At 43.9% G+C, this 23,743-nt stretch overlaps 1 protein-coding gene across 5 annotated transcripts in view; it reads left to right on the forward strand.

Annotated features, from left to right (window-relative positions):
• Positions 1 to 23,245, forward strand: part of CCDC13 (coiled-coil domain containing 13) — a 29,384-nt gene extending 6,139 nt beyond the window's left edge. For 3 of the 5 annotated variants that reach the window (XM_069006261.1, XM_069006264.1, XM_069006266.1), the window contains 13 exons: positions 1,711 to 1,853; positions 4,112 to 4,201; positions 4,450 to 4,566; positions 5,381 to 5,485; positions 6,684 to 6,848; positions 7,377 to 7,553; positions 8,979 to 9,185; positions 9,982 to 10,097; positions 13,913 to 13,996; positions 14,774 to 14,893; positions 17,158 to 17,312; positions 20,433 to 20,532; positions 20,742 to 23,245. In XM_069006261.1, coding sequence (XP_068862362.1) covers positions 1,711 to 1,853; positions 4,112 to 4,201; positions 4,450 to 4,566; positions 5,381 to 5,485; positions 6,684 to 6,848; positions 7,377 to 7,553; positions 8,979 to 9,185; positions 9,982 to 10,097; positions 13,913 to 13,996; positions 14,774 to 14,893; positions 17,158 to 17,312; positions 20,433 to 20,532; positions 20,742 to 20,901 — 1,739 coding nt within the window. In that variant the 3' untranslated portion in view covers positions 20,902 to 23,245. The remainder of the gene's footprint in view (positions 1 to 1,710; positions 1,854 to 4,111; positions 4,202 to 4,449; positions 4,567 to 5,380; positions 5,486 to 6,683; positions 6,849 to 7,376; positions 7,554 to 8,978; positions 9,186 to 9,981; positions 10,098 to 13,912; positions 13,997 to 14,773; positions 14,894 to 17,157; positions 17,313 to 20,432; positions 20,533 to 20,741) is intronic. The other 2 variants (XM_069006265.1, XM_069006262.1) reach the window with 2 other exon arrangements.
• Positions 23,246 to 23,743: the final 498 nt, after the last annotated feature.

Consider the following 23,743-nt stretch of genomic DNA (forward strand, 5'->3'; position numbering starts at 1 on the left):
TTTTTTTTTTTGCCTGAACAGGGCATAAGCAGGATGCTGGATGAATGCAAAATCCAGCTTCTAAAGTGACTTTTGTGTTCTCTGAAAACCGAAATGTGCAGGCTGCACCTCCTCCACTGGGTGCCACTGTTGGTCAGGACAGCAGTGATGACCAGGCTTGAAGAGAAGGGGGAAACCAGCAACAAATAGAACTAAATAACATTAAATTACACCTTAATTCTTAATAATCAGCTGTAGTTTGCCTGTAGGAGAGGTGATAAACTCTTCCTGGTCAGGAGCCGGATGTGCTGTTGCAGCTTCTCTGGCTGATGCCAATCCCCTGCCTCTGTTTTCCCTGTCTGCATTGTGGCAATCCCCACAATGCTTGGGAAAGAAAAGCTTTGGTTGAGTGTGTGCAATGCATTTGAAGACCATCAATTTAACATGGAAGGACCATCCTGGCTTTGCTAAGTTTAGTATTTGCTGTATTCCTCAGCAGCCATTATTTATCCTGAAAACTGAGGTACAAGTAGCTCCTAGGTGGGAGGGGAAACACAAACCACATGAAGGAGTAAGAACAGTGGAAATGCTTTTAAAAATAATGAATTGGTTTGAAGTGCTTTTAAATAAATGCTTTTGAAACAATAAATTATGTTCTTTACATAAGTTTATTAAAGATTTTAAGTTTAAAGCTCTTTTAAGTTTTTTAAAGAGTGGCATAGGAACAAATTCTCTTCTCAGCTGTGTTCTGTGTAGCTCCATTAATGTCTCTGGGGTTACATGGAACTCAGCATTCACTTGTGAGTGATCTGTCACCCTTCACCTCACCCCAGTTCTTGAATATAACCTTCACAGAGGTCAGAGAAAAGTCATTACTGCAGAGCTCTGAAGGAGTGGGAAAGAGTTAAGAGGAATGACAGCAACCAAGTTCTGTCTTCACGCCCCCCACCAAGGGTTTGTTGTTGCAGGCTCATGTTCCTTGCTGAGCTGGAGGTTTTAGTGGACTTTGTTTGCCATGATATTGATTTTGCACTTGTCCAAGAGCTTTCTTTCACCTGGGTGATGTTAGCCAGAGCCAGGTGACACAGCAGCCAGGCCTGGGGTTTGCTTCGTTTGTGGCTCTAATCAAACCCTCCCTGATGAGGGAGCCAGTGACATGGCTGTTTAAAAGAGCAATTAAAAAGAGTCATCCAGTAAAGCTCCCTGTGTAATCCCAAGGGAGTTATAAATAGGCACAATGACATTTCCTGGACCTTGTCCAGGACCCAACTGTAATATTGTGCCTGACCTTTGAGGACAGATGTCTAGAAATGTTCACACCTCTGTTCCAGCAACTTGTCCAGTAGTAAACAACCAGGCAAGGCAGAGTGTTGTCTTTTTCTGTGATAATGCCAAAAAATCCTGTTCCTAACCATCCTTCCCAGCAGTGAGCAGGAAGCACCGCTGCCCTCTCTAGGTAATAATGTTGCTGCGACCACTGTTGTGGCCTTGTGACACGTGGCTGTTGTTACAGTGTGAAATGTGGCCGTGGGGAGCTGCTGAATCAAAGAATCAACCCATCCAGCTGGCACCTCTGACATCTCTTCCCTCACTTGTTCATTTAAGTGCCTGGCACAGCTCTGAGAGGAAGGGATGGGACAATAAAAGTACATTGTGATGGAGAACAAATGCATCATCTATTCTGAATCCTGCCTGTAAGATGTGTCCTCTGCTTTTATGTGTTCTTTGCAGGGGTGTCTGGTTTAGCTGGAGATGTGGCAGCCACTAAAATAGTTGAGTTGGCCAAAAAGAACCGTGAGATAACTGCTGAGGCTGAGAGTGAGAGAGCCAGAGTGAAGCAGCTGAACCACAAAGTCAAGGAGCTGGAACGAGAAGTGAGGCGTTTTTCTTGTTCTCTTTTTGCACCCTAAACCAGGGAAATCCAGCCTCTGGGACAGAAAGTGGGTTTGATTCGTGTTCCCATGTTGAATGTGCTCTTAAATCCGTGTTTACTTTGGGTTGTGGTCATTTGTGTCCATGATGTGTGCCCTCAGCTGTTTCACCTCTGCAGACAGGAGGAGCTAGGAAAGAATATCCCTGAGTTATAGTGAGACAAGGATTTATTAAACAGCAAGTAGGAATATTCATTTGTAGAAGCACAGAGACTTTTCTACCAGTCTGGCAATGATATTTCTCTTATTATTTATTTTTTGTGAGGAGGAGCAAATTTCACACCTTTGTCTTACATTCCCACCTCGTTAATACCAGTCAGTAATTAGTTCTTTATTCTTCTAAGCTTTTGTCATCCCCATAATAAAAGCTGTTTTCTGGAATAAGTACTTACAGAACTGAGACAACACCAAACTATATCATATAAGACAGCAAATCTTCACTCAGGAAGGTTAAATTTTCTGGTTTACTGTGACTTTTTGCCAACCTTTCACAGAAGTAATTTTACTCAGGTGGCTGCTGAATTGAAAATGAGATGTCATGATGTCAGTATTTGCTTTGTCCTTTGGCTACTGCTCCTTTTCCTTACACAGTATTGGTGATTTTTTTTTTTTATAATCTTTATTTTGTTTCCTGAACTTTGCTTTCTTAGAAGACGTCAGTTAAATGAATCAATAATGCTGACAGATACATTTTAACTCAGTCTTTCACCATCACTTATTATCATGAGTCATGCATCTACCTGAAAGATCAAGAAGTCATAGATTAAATTAAATTTTGGAGAACTCCTGCATAAATCCACAGTGTTCTGGTCAGAGGGGTCTTGTCAAACAGTTGGCAGGTTGGCAAAGAAGTATTAGGTGTAGTTTGGGACCTACAAAATCACACAAGTAGTGGAGCAATTCATGAATAATTTAAGGAAAAATCAACTTGGTTCTACTCCCCTACTGCAGAAGTGTAATGACCATTATTCAAACAGAAACTTGAAATATTCTCAGACTTTAACCCAAAAAGAAAGGAGCACAAACATTTCAGGAAGATGATGAAGATGTAAATGATGTGTAAAATTAAAGCAGTGTTTGACACTAGGAGGTATCTATCAAAAATGTGGGGTGATAGACAGAAAACACTGTTATTTAATGAATTTTTAGCTCTTTGCTTGCATGGAAACTGAAAAATCTGCAAATCATAAGTGCTTTAACATGGTTATGTTCCCCCAAACAGAATGGAAGGTGTGGCTGCTGAACAATCACTTGGCAAAGGGTGGTCCATGTAAGCAAAGGGATGTTTGCAGAAAATTTCCTTAGAACTTGGGCCAGCAGCTGCCAGCTCCAGCTGAAATTCTTCATTCTCAGTCCATTGACTACAAAACTTTATGAACTGGGTAGAAAGAGTGGCCTTAACCCATCAGAAGGGGTGAAATGAGAACTGGCTCTGAGTTAGTTTTTCCCCAGATGCCCCTTTAATGAAGGAGCTCTTCCTTAGAGCCTTCTTTCATTCAGGCAAATAATCAAGATTTTCCACCCACCTCAAAGCAAGAAGTCCCAAGCCTTTAAAGCAACACTTCCTGGCCTTTCCAGCCCCAAATTCCTGCACTCTCATCCATTTAGAAATCTTTGCAACAGCAACAGAGGGCATGATTCAGAGCAGGAGGGGTTGTATGTCTGTCTTCCTTTGCTGTGGCAAGCAAGAGGAGACAGAGTCTTTATTCTTCATGGGTTAAAAAATGTCATTTTAGAGCTCCCAGCTAAGGAAAATGAGCCTGAACACCATTAAATCTCATTTTTAGGGTGTCAGGTAGTCATTTCTCCTTTTATATTCCTCTAGTGAATAGAGCTATTTGCTTTTTATGGAATATCCTGGGCTGCACAGGATTTGTATTTATGTATATAAACATTAATTTTAGCCACTTTTGGTGATAAAATGTCTCAGAAGTCTCCATACTTGAAATCTGATCCCATCTCAGCAACTCAGAAACATCTTCTGAAGTTATTCCACAGTAAAATAACACATGGCTTTTTGGGAAGAAAAAAACCAGCTGTTTTCCTACTGATAGTGTTTAAAAACAAGGGAAAATTAAGTTTGGTGGGCTTTTTTTTAGAGTAAATAAACATCTAAGTTATACTTTTTTGCTAATTAATACTCCATGGAAGGATGCTGTTCTCTGCATCCTTTCTACACTAACAATGGGGTTCTTTTCCAGCTACAGGCAGCCACAGAAAAAATCCGTTCCCTTGGTGGTGATGCTGCAGGAATCAAGGAATCAACTCTGAAAATGCTGGAAGGAAACTTGGTAGGAATTGTAATTGAAATGAGAAAGTCAGCAGCTGACACTCACTCTCTCCTTTGTATGACAAGGATGTATGACAAGGATGTATCCCTGTCACCACTTCTGGGACCAAATTCCCCTGTACCTCCTCCATACCCCAAAAATTAGGTCTGGAAAAAGAATTTCTGTGGTCCTGATGGATCCATGGATCTTAATCATTCAGTTTTTCCCTGAGGATTCTGTTCTCACCCAGTGCATTCCTCTCTTCAAAGGCTGAAAGTCCAGAGGTGAAAGCGTTGCAAGAAAAATTGAGCACAGCCAATTTAAAAGTGACGGAATATCGGAACCAGCTCCAGTCTGTGAAACAGGAGCTGAAGCTGACCCAAAAGGTACCACTGCAGGGTGCAGCCTGGGGCTGGGATCCCTGCAGGAGGTTCAGTCTTGGCAAGCTGGGAGGCTTTTGGTTTGATTGATCCCCATGAATTAGTCCAGATGAGCGGGGAGGTAGGGAAGACACAAATGTGGTGGTTGCTTTGGAGCTGTGCCCATGGACACACGGATTTCGTGCTCTGCCCCCACTGTGTCCAGCATCTCCATTGTACAATGGACACAAATCCTTTAGAGTTTTCAAGTCCCAGATTTGCAGAAGTGTTTGTGACCTACATCCAGGTTCATTCCTGCTTTCCCATACATTTAATTATGTATTTAGTTTTAATGGAGGTTTCAGTCCCATGGGAATCAATGGGATTAAAGGCCATGCTTGAACTAAAGCATGTGTTTAAAGAGTTTGTTGGAGTGACATCCAGAGAAACCTTTTCCTCTGATTCATGATGGATTTGTTACTATGTGCTCTGATTCCTTTGGTTTCCCTACTTTGTGTAGGAAACCTGCAATGCAGATCAGAGTAGAGAATATGGTCCTAAAAATAGAACTCTGCTCTGACCTTTTTATAAATAATTTAATTGCTCTTCATACTAAGTTCAGCTGTGTCCACATTTTGCAAGGGAGATTGGCTCAATTCCAGGTGTGTATGAAGACAATATCTCTATTCCTGGTTAGTTATGGTTAAATATTCATTACATCAAAAATAATTGTGTATATTGAAAACTGCTTGTGTTCCCTGTTAGAGAGAGCTTCTTTTCCTTCCCTCTCCCCAACACATCTATTTAAGCCTTATTGTTGATGTCAATCCCTTTTTCCCAGCTTTTAGCCAATGAAGTTGGGGAAGATGTGAATATCCAAAATCTCTTGACCCATTCTGGCAGCTGGCGTGGGCGAGCTCAGCAAATTCTTCTTCTTCAAACCAAGGTGAGTTACAACCCTGCATGGTTCAGCTGGAATTCTCTTTCTAAGTATAGATATCACCTCAATTTGAGGTAAAAGTACTCTTAGTTCTTCATTAATTCTTAGCATCTCTGTGTTGATGTGTGCAGACCATGTTAATGACTCTGTTGCAGCTCTGCAAGCTTTGGTATTTCAGCTGGGAATCTTTCACATCTGTGTCAAAGGAAGGAGTTCAGTGACCTTGGAGAGCTGTGGCAGCCTAGTTCAAGTCCCAGGGTGTTTTGAAGGTGCCTCTCTCCGCTGAGAACAGAAGGAGCCCTGTCAGTGTCTGTGCTCTGACTTAGACACCTTTGTTCAGTGCTTGGAGTCAGATGGGAAGAATTGAGGCCAGATAAGATTTTCAAGTTGTTCCCTCAGGAGCTCCAGTAAAATCTTTTAACTCTTGAATCTTCTGAAGGGCAGAGTTTAGCTGAAATGTCAGCAGGAGGCAGGGAGGCAGTTTTGTCTGCATCTAAATAAAACTTCTCTCAGGCAGTTTGACACGTAATTTTCCTATTTTTCTGCTGTTTATTTATATGCCATCAAACTGATTTTTGGCACTCTGATTGTCTGAGATTGTTAACCTCTGCTTTCCCTTGAGCAAATTCCTTTTCCTTCTGTTATATCCCTTGCCTGGGGTTCATCTGAACACTGCTCCTACTGTTCTCTGCTGTAATGGAGAGATTTCTCTCTGAGCCAGGCTCCTCAGGCCCCTTCTGTAGTCGGTGGGGATCTTGTAAATCCAGCCACTGGATCAAAAGTGAGGCAGGTTCCTCCAAAACAGGGCAGAGGAACTGAGCTGAGGCAGTGCCCAGTTCCCTCTGCTGTCTCTGAAAGCAGCCTGCAGTAAGTAGTTGACAAGCTGAGTTCACTTGGCTTCACACAGCAGCAATTCCAAATGCTCTGGAGTGCCTGCCTGGCCTCCACATATGACTCCACGAGGGCACAGATCTCCCATGTGTCCTGGATGTCCCAGAGGTCTGGTGGCAAATCTCCCTTCTGCACAGATGCCCTAAAGTCTGCATGTTTATTAGCAGCTAAATTTAAATTTGAAAGACCAGACACTGCTCTGTGTTAGTTAACCATGATAATATCAAGAAATAATCTGAGCTGCCTTTGGCTGTGTCCTCTTTGCACTGTACCCCTGGTAAAACTCTGTGCCGTTGTCATTATTGTGCCATAGGTTCGAGAGCTGGAGCATAAGTTGAAAGGAAACAAGATCAGAGCTTCACTGTTTGAGATGGAAGAGGGATTTCTGCCATTTGCTGGTCCAAGGAAGTTGTCAATCCAAGAGAAGAACGTGCTGAAGATTCGCAGCCTGGAAAAAGAAAAGAAAGACTCTTTAGAGGTAAAATCCTGTGAACTGACAGAGTGCTGTTTGGGTGTGGGGTGTGTAATAACTTGTCTTGTCTTCAGGGTGTGGTACACCCTACCTAAAGCCATTCCACAAACCCACCTGATCTGCTGCAGGAAGCTCTGCACCACTTCACAGCCGAGCCCTGCTACAGCTGCACCCAAACTCTGTAGCCTCCCTCTCGCCCCTTGGCCAGGTGTGTGTTCTTCATCCTAAATACAGACATCCCTCACACCTCCTGCATCTGTAGGGCTCTGGGCTGCTCCATTTGAACAGAATAATGGAGAATCAGAATCCAGAACAGTGGAGAATCAGCCTAGTCTCCCTGGATTCCTGAGCAGACAGACTCTTTTTGGATGCTGGCAAGCAGGCAGCAAGTAGCATTTATAATAAGATACAGTATTCTAATACCATTTTTGAGATTCTACCAGGTAATGTGTGATTCTTTTTGCTCACCACAGCACCTGGGTGCTGAGTTACAATGATGAGTTATAACTCTCATTTCCTTTTGCATCACTGCAGAAACTTGCCGGGCAACACAATGCTCTCCAAAAAAGCCATGAGGAATTGAAAAAAAAACTTGATGCCTCAAGAGCCAGGAACCAAATGCTGTGTGGAGAAGTGAAGATGCTGAAGGAACAGATTGGAACCTTGCTGGAGAAAGGGAAACACGATGATGAGCTCGTAGATGCCTTGCTGGTACAGTCTGTGTCTGTTGGTCCCAGCTCCTGCAGATCAGCCCTCTTTCTATAGGTGATAAAACATGATGTCATTTCGTGGCACACACAACCTTAGGGTGTACAGGAGTCTGATGAATCCAACTGTGACAGCCAGAGGTTTTCTTGTCAGCTTAAGTCCTTCTGCATTTTGGATCAGGTCATGTAAGGGCTGTGAGACAGCCCCAGGTGTGACAGTTGCAGTCAAGTGGCTCTGAGCTGCAGGGGCTGGAAGAAACATTTTGCAGAAGGATTGAAGTAGGTAGAGGAAGAGCTTCAGTCCTGACCCAAGTTGCTGGCCTGTATTCTTTGTTCTGCTTGCAGCTCCACTGGAAGACTTTTTTTTTCCTTAGAATGCCTGCAGTCCTGCAGGAATTCTTTTGTTTGTAACAAAACTTCCATTTATTTTGTTACACAGCCCAAAGCACACAAGCTGAACCATGAGTACTAAACCAGGTGCACATTCCCTTGCAGTAGCTGGAACTGAGAGGATTTGGCCTCTTCAAAACCAAGAGTTTTAGCAAAGGCTCAAAGGTGCTGAGGAAGAAATAAATGGCTGCTGCCATGGTCCTGCCATGGTTCTAAACAGCCTTCCTCAATTAAAATAGCAAATATATTAGAGAATATGCAACCTCTTAGCAGGGTTAGTTCTGTGTTTCCTGATCCAGCTCCTCACTAGTTTCAAACCACTCAGATTTCCTTGCTGCTGTTGGTAGTAGGTTTTAGCTCAGCTGGCATTCACCCTTCTCACACCAGGCACTGTGGGGAATGTGGGTGCTGACCAGCAGATCAGGGGAGCCAAAGAACACTTGTCACTTTTTCTGAGTATTCCCACTGAAATTATTACAGAAAGATGCAGGTTTATTTGGGAAGGGATGGTTAATCTGTTTTATCCCTTCTATCACAGAAGCACTTTACTTGTAGGTTGTCGGCCTGACAGAACAAACTGCATGACAGGTATTAGATTTGTCAGTGTGGAAAAAACCTCCAAAACCCACTGGTGAAGCAGCCTGGCCTCATATCTGTCACCCCATAGTACCCTCAGCTTTTAATATCACTGTCACACAATCTGATCATGTTCTAATTCCACAAAAAGCTCATTGAAGTCTTGAGTTTCATTCAGTTTATGAAAAAAGTCACTTCTTTGTCAAAGGCCAGCCTTTCTTGCTCTGTGTTCTGCTACACTGAGCAGCAAAGCCGGCAGCAAATTGAATCTGACCATTGCTCAGGTCAACATAACAAATCCAATTCCCAAAGTGGCACCAGTGACACCAGTGTGCTCCCACCAAGGAATGGGCTTGGCAGGGCAGGGGCTTGCCCTACCATTCCTAAATGGATATGTGTCTTGGAGGGGTTAAAATAATCATTGTGTACAAAATAAAGACCTCACCTGTTTCTGTTTTACCAGAGCCAGCAGAAGCAAATGCAGGAGATCTTAAAGGGCCTGAGCCAGAAGGAGGAGGAGAACAAGGAGTCTCAGCAGATTATGGGGCACCACTTGAACAATGAGATTCAGCAACAAAACTCCCTGATAGAGCAGCTCAGGGAGCTGGTGGCTGAGCGAGAAGCAACGGTGAAAACACTGGAAGAGAAGATTGGGCAACTCACACATCAGGTAGCCAGAACAAATTAATTAGAGGAGCACACTCGGTAATCATTTTAGATCTGCTCTTCCACTTCCTTCTCCCCTATTATCTGAGATGGTTGCTGCCTCCAGACAGTGATCCCTGTCCTGCTGACTGTCTCTCCTGATGGAATAATAAAGCAGGAATACTCTTTTGTAACTCCTCAGTTCCTTTGTGCATAACTTCAGGCTGTTTAAGCAGAAATACCGATCACATCCACACGTGGCCCCATGACAGGACTGTCACTGACTGACAGCAGGGCTTGGGGCTGCACTGGGGACTCCTCAGTGTTCAGCACCCTTGGCTGCTGGAAGGAGGAAGCAAACAAATGTGTCAGACCAACATTAGCAGGTACCCAGCTGCTGCTGTCCCACAGTCAGGATTTGTTAAGAGTATTTAGGCATGCCATTCCCACTGATCCCAAACCCTCCTGGGGTTACGGTGAGGTCGTGAATCTGCCAGATACCTCAGGAATGGGGGCTGGAGCACTGAACCCAGGATCAAACCTGGGTTAGGGACACAAGCCAGCTGTGCTGGCAGTGATGATGCTGCACTGTGGGTTCTCTAGTGTACCCTGATTTCATATAATCTGCACTTTTTACTGACTTCTGCTTTATTTTAATCCTGCAATGGATAGAAATTTAAACAAAGCTTCTGAGGAGGTCCTGTAAATTAAAAGTTCTGTCTTGCTTGTAGCAATAATCAAAAGCTGCTGGTTTGGCTTTGGTGCAGCTGTTTTCCTCTGAACTATGTAATTGGTTTTATAACCTGCTCCACCATTAACAGAAGAAATCTGCCCATCCATGGGATGGGTCAGGATCTGCTTATCCATCACCCTCTGAGCACTCAGGAGCACCAGTGGAAGCAGGCAGCTGTGAGCCTGGAAGGACAGAATCTGCCCGGTAAGAAGACCAGAATGTCAATATTTCACACTGTGAGTAATTCAGGAGCCTGAGTTTTCCCAGGGAGTTTCATCAAACCACAAGTGCCTTGTGCCAACAGCTGTGGCAGCCTGTTTGCAGTTTATGGGAATCTCTAATCACATTATCTCTTGGACTTTTGTCCTGGAACAGAGAAGGATGTACACACTTGCAGACATGACTAGATTTGGCATGATGGTAGAGCAGCTATTTCTCCTCCTGCAGCTCAGATAATGTTTATGTGGTCAGCTTAAGTGCCTGGGAGTCTTTTCCCTTATGAGACACGGGGCTGCTAATGAGCAGACTTCTGTGAGCAGGGTGGGGAATTAATACAAAGTGCCATTTTAGGTAAGCACTAAATCACTGGTGCATTATTTAAATCAATAAATGCTCTTTTGAGTAGGATTTACATGCAGAAATGTTGAAAACACACCACATCATTTGTTCTTAACAAACACCCTTTTGAAAGCCTCACTGAGGACTGTGTAAATTACACTAATCTTAGTGCAGCAATAAATCTGATTTCTGTTTACACTGATGTGGCTCTGGGTCACTCTGGCTGTGTAAAGGGACCGTGGTACCACAGAAAGTTATATCCTTTCCTGTTAAATTGCTGCTGAGTTTGTTGCTGAAGAGTTCATGGTCTAATTGGCAGTGAGGATTTGAGACTGGTCTTATGAGGAAGGAGAAAATTTTTCATCAAGTTAGAGTTACAACTGATCTCTTCTGTGTAATTTCCTACCTCATTACTTTAGACATCAAATTTGGCTTTAAAATCAGCTGAGTATCCCTGAGTCTAAGTAGAACATTACTATAAAATGTAAGAAGAATCCTGTTCTGTGTTTTTGAGTTAGAGTTAAAACATCCTTAATTTAAAAGTTACTGTACTCTTCTGACTGCTTTAATTCTCCCCCTTTTAACTCTGCAGAAGTTGTTGTGCTCTCCTGGAGCAAACCTATATTTTATCCCCCTTTTTTTTTTTTACCTCACATGTCTGCTGATGGTAAGCAGGAACCAAAGCTAGGTAATGGCTTTCTGGAAACCACTAAGTGCAATGCATAAATTATTGCTTGTGTACGGGGCCAAGGGCTCTGTCATGGAAAGAGCTGATGTGTCAGGTGGGCAATGAATGATCCTGAAAACTCTGAGAGCTGTTAATAACTTGGTCAGCAAGGCTCACTCCTTCCATTAACTTTAATATGCTGATGAACTCTCCATTCTGTTTCTTTGTAGTGAATCATCTTTTCCTTTCAGAAAAGGTGAAATTAAAACCACCATAAATAGGTGCTAAACCCCTTGGAGATAGCAGAGTAAAAATCTGCATTTTAAGATGAGGCCAATGCTGTCAGCATCAACCTTAACTTGATTTTAGGATTAACCACTCCTAGCCTAGAAGGCACCTCTGCCTCTTCCACCATGTTAAGGCTTTATCTTCTTGTTAGCTACAGCCTAAAGACAAGGAAATGTGGGGTAAATCTGCAGGGACTTGCCTTTGGGCAGCTGAACTCATTGAGGAAACAAACACACACTCAAATGGGGTGTCCCAAACAATCACACATCCAAATGGGGTGTCCCAAACAATCACACATCCAAATGGGGTGTCCCAAACAATCATACACCGAAATGGGGTGTCCCAAACAATCACACATTGAAATGGGGTGTCCCAAACAAACAGACATTGAAATGGGTGTCCCAAACAAGCACACACCCAAATGGGGTGTCCCAAACAATCACACATCCAAATGGGGTGTCCCAAACAATCACACATCCAAATGGGGTGTCCCAAACAATCACACACCGAAATGGGGTGTCCCAAACAATCACACACCGAAATGGGGTGTCCCAAACAATCACACATCCAAATGGGGTGTCCCAAACGATCACACATTGAAATGGGGTGTCCCAAACAAACAGACATTGAAATGGGGTGTCCCAAACAATCACACATTGAAATGGGGTGTCCCAAACAATCACACATCCAAATGGGGTGTCCCAAGCACACAAATCATCATATATCAAACCCATCCAGGCTGGAAGTGATATTCCACCGTTATCAGCTGGCTCCTCCTCTTACAACAGAGAACCTGACAGATCTTCCTGAGGGTTTTCACAAAGCAGGTTTCAGAAAACGTTTTCTGGGAAATACAAGTCGTGCACCTTGCTGCAGAGCAGGGGTTCATTTGGTTATGAAAATGTGACATGCAAACACCATCAAACTGCACAGAGCTGGGATTGTCTCTCCCAGTGCTGGGTGAAGGTATGGGGTGAGGGAGCTCTTCCCTATGAAACACAGACATTGGGAAATGACTGGAATTCTGGGAAGACTGCCCTGTGTGGAGCCCCTGTGTAGTGGTTTGGCCCAAAATACTCATTACTGTTTATCTTCTGTGAGATAAGAATTAGGAGAAACGCAAAGCAGGCACCAAACTTGAAAGAATATAAAGAAGTTTATTAACAGACCTAAAAGAAGGGAAGAGAAAAAAAAAAATTATACCACCTTCAGAACTCTCCTCCTCCCCCCACCTTCCTCCCTTCTCCCACTGACAATGTAAAGACAACCCTTAAGATGTTCAGTCCATTTACCACTTCCATAATAACCTTGTTCAGTCCATTTAGAAAGAGAAGTCTCTCCTTGCTCGTGCTATGAAAACAGTATCACACCGAGACAGCCACCCACTTCCAAATATTGTTCAGTCCATTCAGGAAGAGGAGTCTCTCTGCTCACAATGTGAGTCCCTTCCCCCGACTTGCAGCTTTTCCCACAACTGCTTTCGAGGGTCCACGCTTGAAGTTTTTTTGGGGTACAATTTTAAGGTTGAGCCATTCAGAAACAAAAAACAGAGGCCCTTCTCCTTCCCTGGGAGCAAAGGGTCTTCCTCATCTTCATCATTAGAACTATCTCTGGGAGCATGTCTAGGAACTGAGGTTTTCTCCTTTCCTGTTTGGAGCAAAAGTCCTCATCGCTTCCATCTCTAGGGACTGAGGTTTTCTTCTTTCCCATTTGGAGCAAAAGTTCTCATCTGGTCCATCTCTCCCTGTCCAAACTTCTCATGAAATTACAGCTGCGTCAGCATCTGCCTATCTCAGCACAGGTGCTTTTGCTGACGAGTTGAACCCTCCACCCCCCATATCCTCATGAAATTACAACGGGATACTCTGATATATCATAGCTTCACAACAGGATTTCAGCTTTAAGCATCTCCTCTCTCTCTTCCCTCAGGGTTTCAGCTCTTCACAGCAATAAAAGGGTTAATCTCACCTGGGCCTTGCAGCTTTGCAGCTGGAATGTTGAATTTTTCTTATCACAGTGGAGAGGGGGGGGGAGCCAGGTCGCTCTGGCTGCCCATGGCAAGGCAGTGGGGCTCCATGGATGGAACAGGCCTGTGACTCCAGGATGGCCGTGGCCCACTGGCCCCCACACGGGGCCTGCAGCCACCTGTGCCAGTGCTGTAAACGAGAGAGAGCTTGGGGGGGAGTTTGTCTATTCTTAAGTGTGGATCACAGAGGCGGTCACAACTTTAAGTGGCTTAAAAAATTGCCCATATTCAAACTGGTGTCGCGGGTTGGGTTTGTAACCGGGCGGAAACACCAATTTAGTGTAGTGGTTTGGTCTAAAATACTCATTACTGTTTATCTTCTGTGAGATAAGAATTAGGAGAAATGCTGGCCTATGACACTGGCCACTGATAGGTTCTATCAGGTCATAGAGGAAGCTGTAAGCACCCCTTAGCAAGGACATCCCTTCTGGGACTATGCTTGCTAACCTATGACACCCTGACCAAGCTTTCCTCCCGCAGGGCAGTGTCCTCGATGGGCCACAGGCTTGTGGGGTCGGCAGCCACAGAGCCTTTCTTCCTCAGGGATAACATCCCGCCTGGAAGGTGGGTATAGAAACTTCAGTAGGAGCAAGGGAGGTGCTTTGCCATGCTCTGCAAGCTGCTGGAAATCCTTGTCCTGTCTGCCTTGTTTCTGTAATGAAAGCTTCTTGCACCATCCTTCCTACCTGAAGCTGTCCAAGAGCTCTAACATCTGATTTCTCTTTTAATTTTGTAATTGATTTCTTCTTTGTCACCAATCTGTTCCATTTTCACTCCCAAACACCAAGATTTCTCCTGCTTTTTTTATTCCAAAGGAGATCTTCCTGAATGCAGAGAGGTCAGAGAAGTAATGAAGTACATAATAATGGGGTACATGGGAAAACTGCCCCTTCCTTTCATCACATATTGGACACAAAAACAGCCATTGTGCAAGTGCTGCCTGAAGCCTTTCAGAGGGAGAAAATCAATATCAAGGCTTTTAATACTTTTGTGTAGCACTTGGGAGATACAATCTTCTTTTACTTTGGCAGTAGCAGTGGGAGGAGAGTCAGGGGTAATGAATTGATCAGAGGTAGAAGTTTGTTTTCAGGGGTGATGGGGAGGGGAAGCATCCTGGAAGCAGGTTTCTAATGACATTCCCTGTGACTTTATACCTGAATATTTCTGTTCTATGTATTGCAGTCTAGAGATGGGTGCTGGGGGGAGGTAGTGAGCCTGGCTCTGCGTTCTGCCTTCACCTTCAGATAAGTGTGTTTGAGATGTTGCTCAAACCCTGCCTTTGTTTCATTTCTTTCATTTAAGAAGTGGGAAACAGACTCTCTGTGCTTGTGCTTTCCTCAGGTTTGCTGGCCAGGGCTGGGAAGTGCTGCAGGCAGAGATCACAGAGCACAGGGCTCTGTTCCAGGCTACTGAAGTGGAGAGGGACAGGCTCCTGGAACTGGTGACTGTGCTGCAGAAAAGGTACAGCCTCATCCCACCAGCATCCTTTGTGGGGTGCTGGGATCAGGGAGCACTGCAGAAGTCTGGGACATGCACCACAGTACATCACACACTGCAATCCTTGCCTTAAATAGGGGCTTTTCAAAATTTTTCTGCTCAATTTCCCTGCCTGGCTGATGATTCATTCTTTTTATTATTCATTTAGAACAAAGGGCAGAAAAAATGGAGCCATCTTCTGGCTTGCTGCACCTAGATAAAACCAGAATTCCTGTATTTATATATGCATGGCCTTATTGAGGCAGCAATATTATTCATCAGTAGTAAATACTGTAATTATAGTTATAATATTCTGTTCCAAAGCTTTCCACATTCTATTTAAGTTTCACCATATCCTCTTCTAAATGAATTTATTCTGGTTTAACTGAGGCATTACAGTGATTTTTTTTTTTCATTTTATTTTGTATGATTCAATTCAATGTAAGATGATGTTAAAAGCCAACTATGTTTTAGAAGGGAAGGGAAAGCAAAGTAATTTTTTTTACACCTTTCAGCTACTGTTTTTTTCCCCAGTATATGTTATTTGATTCCCAAATATGTATTCCACTATTGGAAATATGCTTTCATCTGTGTGCTTGTCAATACAATAAGCAGTGTTTGAATACTTGCTTTAATTTACCATCATTATCATTCTCACTTGTATAACTTTTGTCCTGCATGATTAAACACAGTCAGAAAAAAAAATAGATTTTTCTTTTAGAACTGTGGAAAAGGTGCTTTTAAAGGTAAATTCTGGAAATACATGCTGGGAAAAATCCTTTTCATGTTTGTAAGCCCAGTGACTTTAATAGAGCTGTGCAATCAGATGAGGATGGAGCTGTGAGTGGTAACTGAAGTGTGCCCACCACCAATATGGGATAATGAAAAACAGAGTCAATGAAATGCACAGTTGCTTGTAAAATGTGCCATAAACTGATGATTCAGCAGCTCCACAGTTATCACACATTTATCAAGCAGGTAACATAAATTTTGTGAGACTGTGCAATAACTCTTACAAGACCTCAGGGTAATATAGCACCAGGCAGATTTCAACATGAATATATGTTAAAAAATCTGGTTTTCCTCCTCTTTTCTCCACTGCTGGGCTGTAACAAAGCTCAGGTAACACAGATAATGTTTAAATCAAGAGGAGAGCACTGGGAATTGCTACGAGTGGGATTTTTCCACAGCATTTTAGTTTAAATTATTCCTATTGGCAGATGATTCCATTAAAAAAAACCCCACAGATCTTGCCATTTTCCCCCCACTTTTTGTGAAAGTGGATGCCAGAGGAACACCAGGGGCAAATGAAAATTTAGTGAATGCAGAACCACTGAGAGGAATAAAATGTCTCAGAGCACATCACCAGCCTGGGAATTCACTACCACAGGAGGTCGAGTCTTGCCTGTAGCTACATTTTTAAGCCAGTGATATAATTTTATTATAGTTGTAATATTTTTTTTTTAGTTATGCCAGCTAGGAGGGAAATAAACTAATCAAGTCTCTTGATTCAGAGAGTAACCAGCTTCCACCCCTGGGGTCAGGAGGGAAATTCTCTTATTCAATCCAATACAATGAGTCAATTTGGGCTTCTTTTTATCCTTAAACTCCTTGGAATCACGTGGTGTCAGCCACTGCCCCACTAGCAGCATCTGTGGGTGCACATGAGATTTTTGCAGTTAATTTTCTGCGATGTTATGCAGAATGGAGAGAGGCAATTTGCTCTTCTGTGCTGTCATCACCAGTTTCTTTTCCACCCTCTCCCATCCATGGTTGTGTCTAATGGCCAAGTTTATTAAAAGCAACCTCAAGTTTCTTTTCTTCCTCTCAGATAGCTGACGCAAATGTTAGACTGTGTTCTTATAAACTATTTTCCTTCCAAGCTTTCCCAGAGCGTCTAAAAAATGCAGTTTATTATTCCTGTAATAAAAGATCTCTCCTCAGCAATCTGCAGCTTTCCTGCTCATCTGAGGGGTGAATTCACACAGGGAGCCAGAGTTAAGGGATCTGAGCAATCTCCATTAACAAACCCATTGTTTCCAACTGTATTCATTAGTTAATTCTCTTTTGCATATTTAGAAGATGTCATCTGATACAATTTCGCTGGGATTTCTGCCTTTGGATGCATGGAAAGTTCTTTCCCTTCTGTTGGGAGCTCTGCAGAAAGAAGCAGGATTCAGTACCAAGACTGACTTGACATAGACATGACACAAATGAGCTGAACTCCCTTTTTATTTTCTGCCTGTCAGGGTGGAGGAAAGCAGTGACAGAGTCTTGGAAGCTGAGCAGAAGCTTCAGGAAGAGCGGTGGCGAAATGACATCTTGGAACAGCAGCTTGAAAAGCTGCAGGTGGATCCAGGGAGCAGCACAACTGCACAGAAACCTCCCCTGAGGCTCACAAGAGGTGAGGGGGAGCCCTCAGCCACAGCCACGTCCCCTATTTCACCTCTGTGCTTAATAGACAGGGACAGCATTCAGGCTCCATCTGCCAAAGCCAGCCCAGTGCTTGGCCTTGCACGTGGTGATGGGACCTGCTCAGGCCCAGGAGCAAGGCAGGAGGCAAAATCCTGGCCCCTCTTAATTCTAGAGGATTTTCCCACAGGTCTGAGCGGGATCAGGATTTTTTTGCAGTGTGTTTCCATGGGATAACTCCAGAACAAAAAGCTTTCCCCTGCTCTGTGTTGCCCCCAGGCCCAGAGCTCCCTTTGTATTCGTGCCTGAGGGATTCAGTTGAAGGTTAAGAGCAGAATTAAAGGACGCATCCCAATTTAAGCCCTGTCAGTGCCTATGAAAAACTATTGCTGGTGATGAAGTAATTAGATCTGGTGTAATTTATTATCCCATGAACGTGATAATCTCCTGCTATAAATATGAAAGCCTCCCTGGCGTAGTTAAAGAAGAAGAATTCATGGTGGATGTTAAATTTTTATTTCCCTGATCAGATCCTTTTATTGCTTAAGGACTCTGATTCTGTAAAGTGTCTAAACCAATAAAATGGCACATATTCTTAAGGAAAATTTTCCAGTGGTTTCCCTTTTTATGTGTATTTTGATAAAGTAAGAAGACTTCAAATGCCAGGAGATGAACAGCAGGGAGGGGAATTCCAATTTGGCAAATGTTGGGATGGTAGCAGCCTGGGTTAGGGTGAGCAGAGGGACCACAAGCCTCATGAGAAACCTTGGATGAGCCCTTCAGAGGAACCTTTATCCTGAATGAGGACTGAATGAGCCCTTCAAACCTACTCCTCTCTGTAAAACATGGAGTTGTTCCTTAGAGCAGGATTGTTGTGTCCTTGGAAGGGGCTCCAGGCCACACTGACCCATTCTCATGGGGTTTTGTGTGAGCACTGATTCTTAGAGTTGTCTCACCTGTATTAACTGAGAGCAGAAAAAGTAGTGCAGAAAAATTTAGATCCCAACAGTATGGGAGCATTTTGGTGCTGCCCTGAGTTTCTGACTGCTGAGAATTTTACACAGCCTGGTGAAATGTTGATGTGTTCTGTTATCAAAGATTCCCCTTGCAAGCTCCAAGAGAGACAAACTCTCCAGGTCCTGAGGCTTTTTGGTCAAGTTTTGTTGTGCTGTAGTAAAGTTTTAGTAACTCCCCTCTGGTAGTTAGCATTTCATAGCCAGAGGAAGAAGCTGTTTTCACCAGTGTGACAGATTCCTTCTCACTTAATATTTAGTTCATTAATCTCCTCTAGCTTAAGGACTAAAAGCAAAAGTAGAAAAGGATTGGCAGTAAGGCTAATAAGGAGAAATCCTCTCTAAATCCATGAGATGAGTAGGTAACAATCTATTTCACCACCCTGCTTTGATGAGAGCTTTGTGATGTGCCAAAACTCTCTGGAGTTTGCACAAGAACCAAGTCTACAAGTCTGTAGTACACCTCTTCAGCAGAGCATGGAGGTTATCTCAATGCTTTCATGCCAATGGTTGAGGAAATAAGAAGAAATGAAAAGCATGAATACAAAATAGAGACCAGAGAACCTGCTAATTAACATAATATTTTCCTTTCTTTCTGAAAGTGCAAAATTGGAGAGAGCTGATCTAATTACTAATCTAATGTTTCTGGTCTCTTCAATTCAAGGGAAGTAGATAATGATGCTAAGCAGCTGGAAACAACCCAGTTGTGTTTTAGAATTATTCAGGCTTTTCATTTTCTGTGCTTTTTTCCCCTGTCTTATCCAAATTCCAAATTATCAAAGAATAATCCCAAAGGGGGGATAGGTAAGTAACAGCAAGTTTTCCTCAGGCCTGTAAAGCACAGCCTCAAGTTCAAAAGCATTTTTTAGTTATACAATGCAGCCTTTTCCTCCCATTTGTTTTTGTCAGAGTTCAGTACTCTCCAACCAGGTTCTTTCAGATATTCCACACGAGGAGGATTTAGTGTTTTAATACCAGATGTACTTATTTGAAAATATTTGATGTTATGAGGGATGTGAACTGGGAAAAGGGATACAGAAACGTGCCAACATGACAGCACAAGCACAAACCAGCAATTGCAGTGTTCAGTGGAATCACAGCACAGGTGCCAGCCTGGGTGTTCACTGTCATGGTGCTGTATTCCCAGTTATAAGGACTGCAGCCAGCTCCAGCCTGTTGTTTTCTTCATTTAGCTGGTTTTGGGGGTTTTTTTTATATCCATAATTTATTTGGGACTGAACCACACAGAACTTTCCCTTGTGTTACCTGGCTCCATGCTTGCTATTGATTATTTTATAGAAAGCCATTTACTTACATTTACTAAAATCTTTCAGCTTTTTATTGACAGCAGAGACTACCCTGCAGTCCCTCAGGGCTGGGATAAGTTGAGCATCCTCTGCAATAGCTGTGCTCACTTCCTGCACTCCTTTCTGAGCTCCCTGAACACTTCTCTGATCCTCCTTCCACTCTAGGAATTCACTGGTCACAGGTTTTTCTTCTCCAGTCCCAGTAGTAAATTTGAATTATCTTTTCCCTTTAGCCCTGAAAAAAGTTTCTGAATTCTTTTGAAATGACCAGAGCTGCATGTTTTGGGTAGACCTTTATTTAGGAAAGCATTCCTGAGTTAGAACCTAGGTTTGAAACGCACCTTGAAGTACATTTAACCCACACTGTGTTTAGGCTGAGCATCAAAGTGCTTTACAAAAGTTGTGTGAATGGGTGCCACGTGCAAACTTTGTCCCAGACATTCAAGAAGGAACAGCTGTCATAATCTCAAACACAGCTACAAGATCAACATCAAATTAATCCTTTTCAGCTGTTTGTCACCTCTTGTTTTGGTCACTTAAGCATTTTGGATTCATTGTTTTCCTCTCTACATACGTAGGCACATATTTAGCCCTGAAATGCAAATTCATCATGTTTTTATTCTGCTGGAAGGAAATTAAAATAAGTCTGTCATGTATTTGTGATATATTATGGCTGTAACATAGAATTTAAGAGATTAAGTATTTATTCACTATTTCCTGATACTGACTCAGTGTGCTGCCAAAACTGATTTGTTGTTTTACTAAAACTCCATTTTGTGATTGAATCTGCAGGCCTGTCAGGACTCCCCTTGCATGTGAGTGACAGAAACGAGCTCTCTGCAGCCCTGTCCAAGCTGCCCCTGGAATTTCAGGTGAAGGAGCTGATCACAAGGTATTTTCTTCCTTTCTCCATGCTGGGATTACTCTTTCCTACCTCAGGGAGAGGTGAAACAACTGCTCATTCTGCTCTTTCTCACGGCTGTCATAAAATCACCGCAGCTCCTGGGTTTCAGTGTTTCTTTCCCAGAACAAGGCAACTGTTCTAATTTGCTTTGAAGCTCTCCAGCTCATGGGGAAGTTTTTCCTTTTGTTTCCTTGCAGGCTTGAGCTCCAGCTGGATGAGAACAAAGCTCTGAAGGCTGCTCTGGAGAACACTTTGAAAAAGAGAAAGAAAGATTTTCAACTGTATCCAGACACAATGAAGGAAGTGAAGAATAGATTTTCACGGCCCGTTCAGCGGCAGAAACAGGAGAAGAGTTAAACAGGGACAGAGCCCAGGCACCGTGCCTGGGAATTGAAATGCAGTGGCAGCAGCGTGGTTTTGCAGCCTCAGATCGTTTCATTTCTTTAGCATTTGCAGGAGAGGATGAGAAACAGAGATGAAATTCAAAAAGTGAAGGTTTTATGTGTCAGCAAATTCTGTCTGTGAGGGTTGGCAAGCAGGGCTAGTGGGTGCACTTTGGGAAGCTGCAGTTCTGCAGGGGGATTTTGGGCAGAACCTCCCAGGTTTCAGCACAGTGTTCCCTGAGAGGGCTCGATATTCAATCTGCTGCTGCCTTTATCAGCTCAGGAAGGAATTTGCTGGACAAAAGTTAGGCCAGCCCCCTTCCTTAGAACAAAACAAGCTCTGTTTTTATCCCCTCGCTGATACCTGCCTGTCTCAGGCTTTCTGTAGCACTTGAGTGCTGAGGCACAGGATTAGCCTGACCTGGGACTATCTGCAAATCAGCTTTGGATGGGCTCCTCTCACCATTCCAACCTCTTTCTTTGCTTGAACATATTGGCAGCAGTTCTGTGAACTCAGTGGAGCTTCCACTGGAAAGCTGAGCAGATCACCCCTGCAATGAATCAACCTACCTCAAATTCAGCTCATTCCATACAAAACTTGCCATCCAGGTTATGAATTCCCTTTTTCTGGGTCTCTGCATTCATCCATCAGGCAGATCTTGTTCTCTCTGGGAGAAATGCTACGAAATGTGGGCAGGTCTTCACTGCAGCAGTGCTGGGACTTTTGGAGCTGCTGCAAACCCTGCCAGCCCTGTCCTTCTCTCCTGCAGCACAGTGAGGACACGGAGTGCAAGCTAATCAGGCATTGCCATGCAGCCTGCCAGTGGAGAGCAGCCTGGGGATTCCAGGCAAATGGAGAGCCAGTCATTTTTGTACAGTGCTGTTTTGTTTCTCACTTGAAAGTCTTGGAAGCTTCTCTTTTTCTGCTTTGCTTTGTCAGCCTCTTTTTATGAGCCTGAACTTTGTCAGGCTTTAACCCCAACCAACACCACCAGTGCAAAGTGGATTTGTAGATAGGAAAATCACTGCTCCCTTCCCCAGCACGGGGATCCTGACTTCCCTGGAAAAAAGCAGAGCAGGAGTCACTCCAGATGTGTTGTCCCTGTCTTTTATCCTGCCTAGGTTCAGAAATGTCTCTCTTCAAGAAATGTCTCTTTTCAGACAGTTCCTGGAGTTCCTGATGGAGGAGCTCAGGGAGCTGGGGGTAACCTCAGCACCTGGGACTTAGCAGGGAATTAACCCTCCCTGTGCTCACGAGGCTGCTCCACTCCCCCAGCACTGCCCTGAAGCTCAGCCAAGCTCTCAGGTTCCTCTCTCACAAAAAGCAGCACCATTCATTGCCATGTTTTTCCTGCCAGTAGGAAAAAGCATCTTGCAACCCTCAATCATCTCTTGAGGAATAAATCCTGGGTTGAGAGCGAGCCACAGTTTCAGTTTCTGTTCAGCTCCATCCTGATGTCTCTGTAGAGGGGAGGGATCCTCTGACAGGGATTTTAGGGACCTGCAGGAGTGAGCAGATCCCTTGGAAAAGCTGCCTGAGCAGGGGCAGGGCTGTGGGGACTGTTCTGTGCAGTGGCTGCTAAATTCAGGCTGTAACTTGGAGCTGCAGGTTCTGATTTTGCTTACACAGGAGTGTGAATCAATAATATTTTCCCAGAAGCTGAGCAGAGGCATCTGCTGCCCTTCCTCACCCGTCCCAGGGAAGCTGTGAAGATCAAACCTCTCTCCAGGAAAAGGGCTCTGAATCAGCCCCTGAAGCACAGGGAAGAAACTGGGATGTCACAGACCACACATGGCTCTCCTGCAAACCTCAAGTGCTGGAACACTCATTTCTTTAAACTTGTGCTTTTTTGGGGCTGCACAGAAACATTTTCTCCTTTTTTCTGCACCACCAGCTGCCTTGACAAAGAAAGAATCTGACCACTATTGATGCCTGAGGTTTTAACTTTTCTATTTTTCAAATCCTGCACTGCCTGGTGTGGAACTCTGAAGTTCCTTGTAGCCTGGTAACCTCTGCTCTCTGTGCTGGGCAGACACAACAAAGCCTCTCTGGGCCTGCTCTGCAAGGACACCCAGACCATCCTAGGCCCAAAAGGTATAAACCAAAGAGCCTCTAAGGGGGGCAAGCTGAGGGGAATTACATCATTAACTGAAGCTTTAATTGGAGAATTAACCCTGACATGCAAACGAACCCAACCTATAAAAGTGTGAAGAACTCATGACCTGGGGTCCACCTTGGGGTCCATCTGGGCAGTGGCCTCTGGCCCCCAGGGGTACCTTTGGAGGCCTTTCAAATAAACACCTGCCTTATTCCCTTACTCCTGTCCAGTTTCTGTTTCTAGGAGGCCCCTCAAGGCATCACTATAAACCAGTTTATTTAGGCAGCCTGTACCTGTAAGCAGCTGCTTCTCATGGAAATGTGCAATCTGTGTCCTGTCACAGACTGGAGGGGGGGGGGGGGGGGGGCAGAATGTCCAGACCTTCTCAGTTTTCACCTTAATTTTGAAATACACTCTCCCTGCACTTCCACAGAGTGACCTGCCCTGAGTTCTGCCTGTGCTGGCTCTTGCTGCTTCCCAGTTTTCAAGGGATGAGACCAATTTTCTTGCAGTGTTTTGATAAATATAAGAAACCCTGGCAGACCTTGGGAGCAGCAGCCTCCCTGTACCCCAACCCATCACTCAGAGAATAAAATCCATGACAATATTTTTCTCTCTGCCTGCAAAATCCCCACACTTCTGGTCCTCGGCCCCAGGATCTCTCCAGCACAGTTGTGCTGCTTGAGCTGCAATATTTCTTTCAGGGATACAGCTGAT

The sequence above is a fragment of the Aphelocoma coerulescens genome, chromosome 2 (assembly GCF_041296385.1).
Source record: "Aphelocoma coerulescens isolate FSJ_1873_10779 chromosome 2, UR_Acoe_1.0, whole genome shotgun sequence".
Taxonomy (NCBI): Eukaryota; Metazoa; Chordata; class Aves; order Passeriformes; family Corvidae; genus Aphelocoma; species Aphelocoma coerulescens.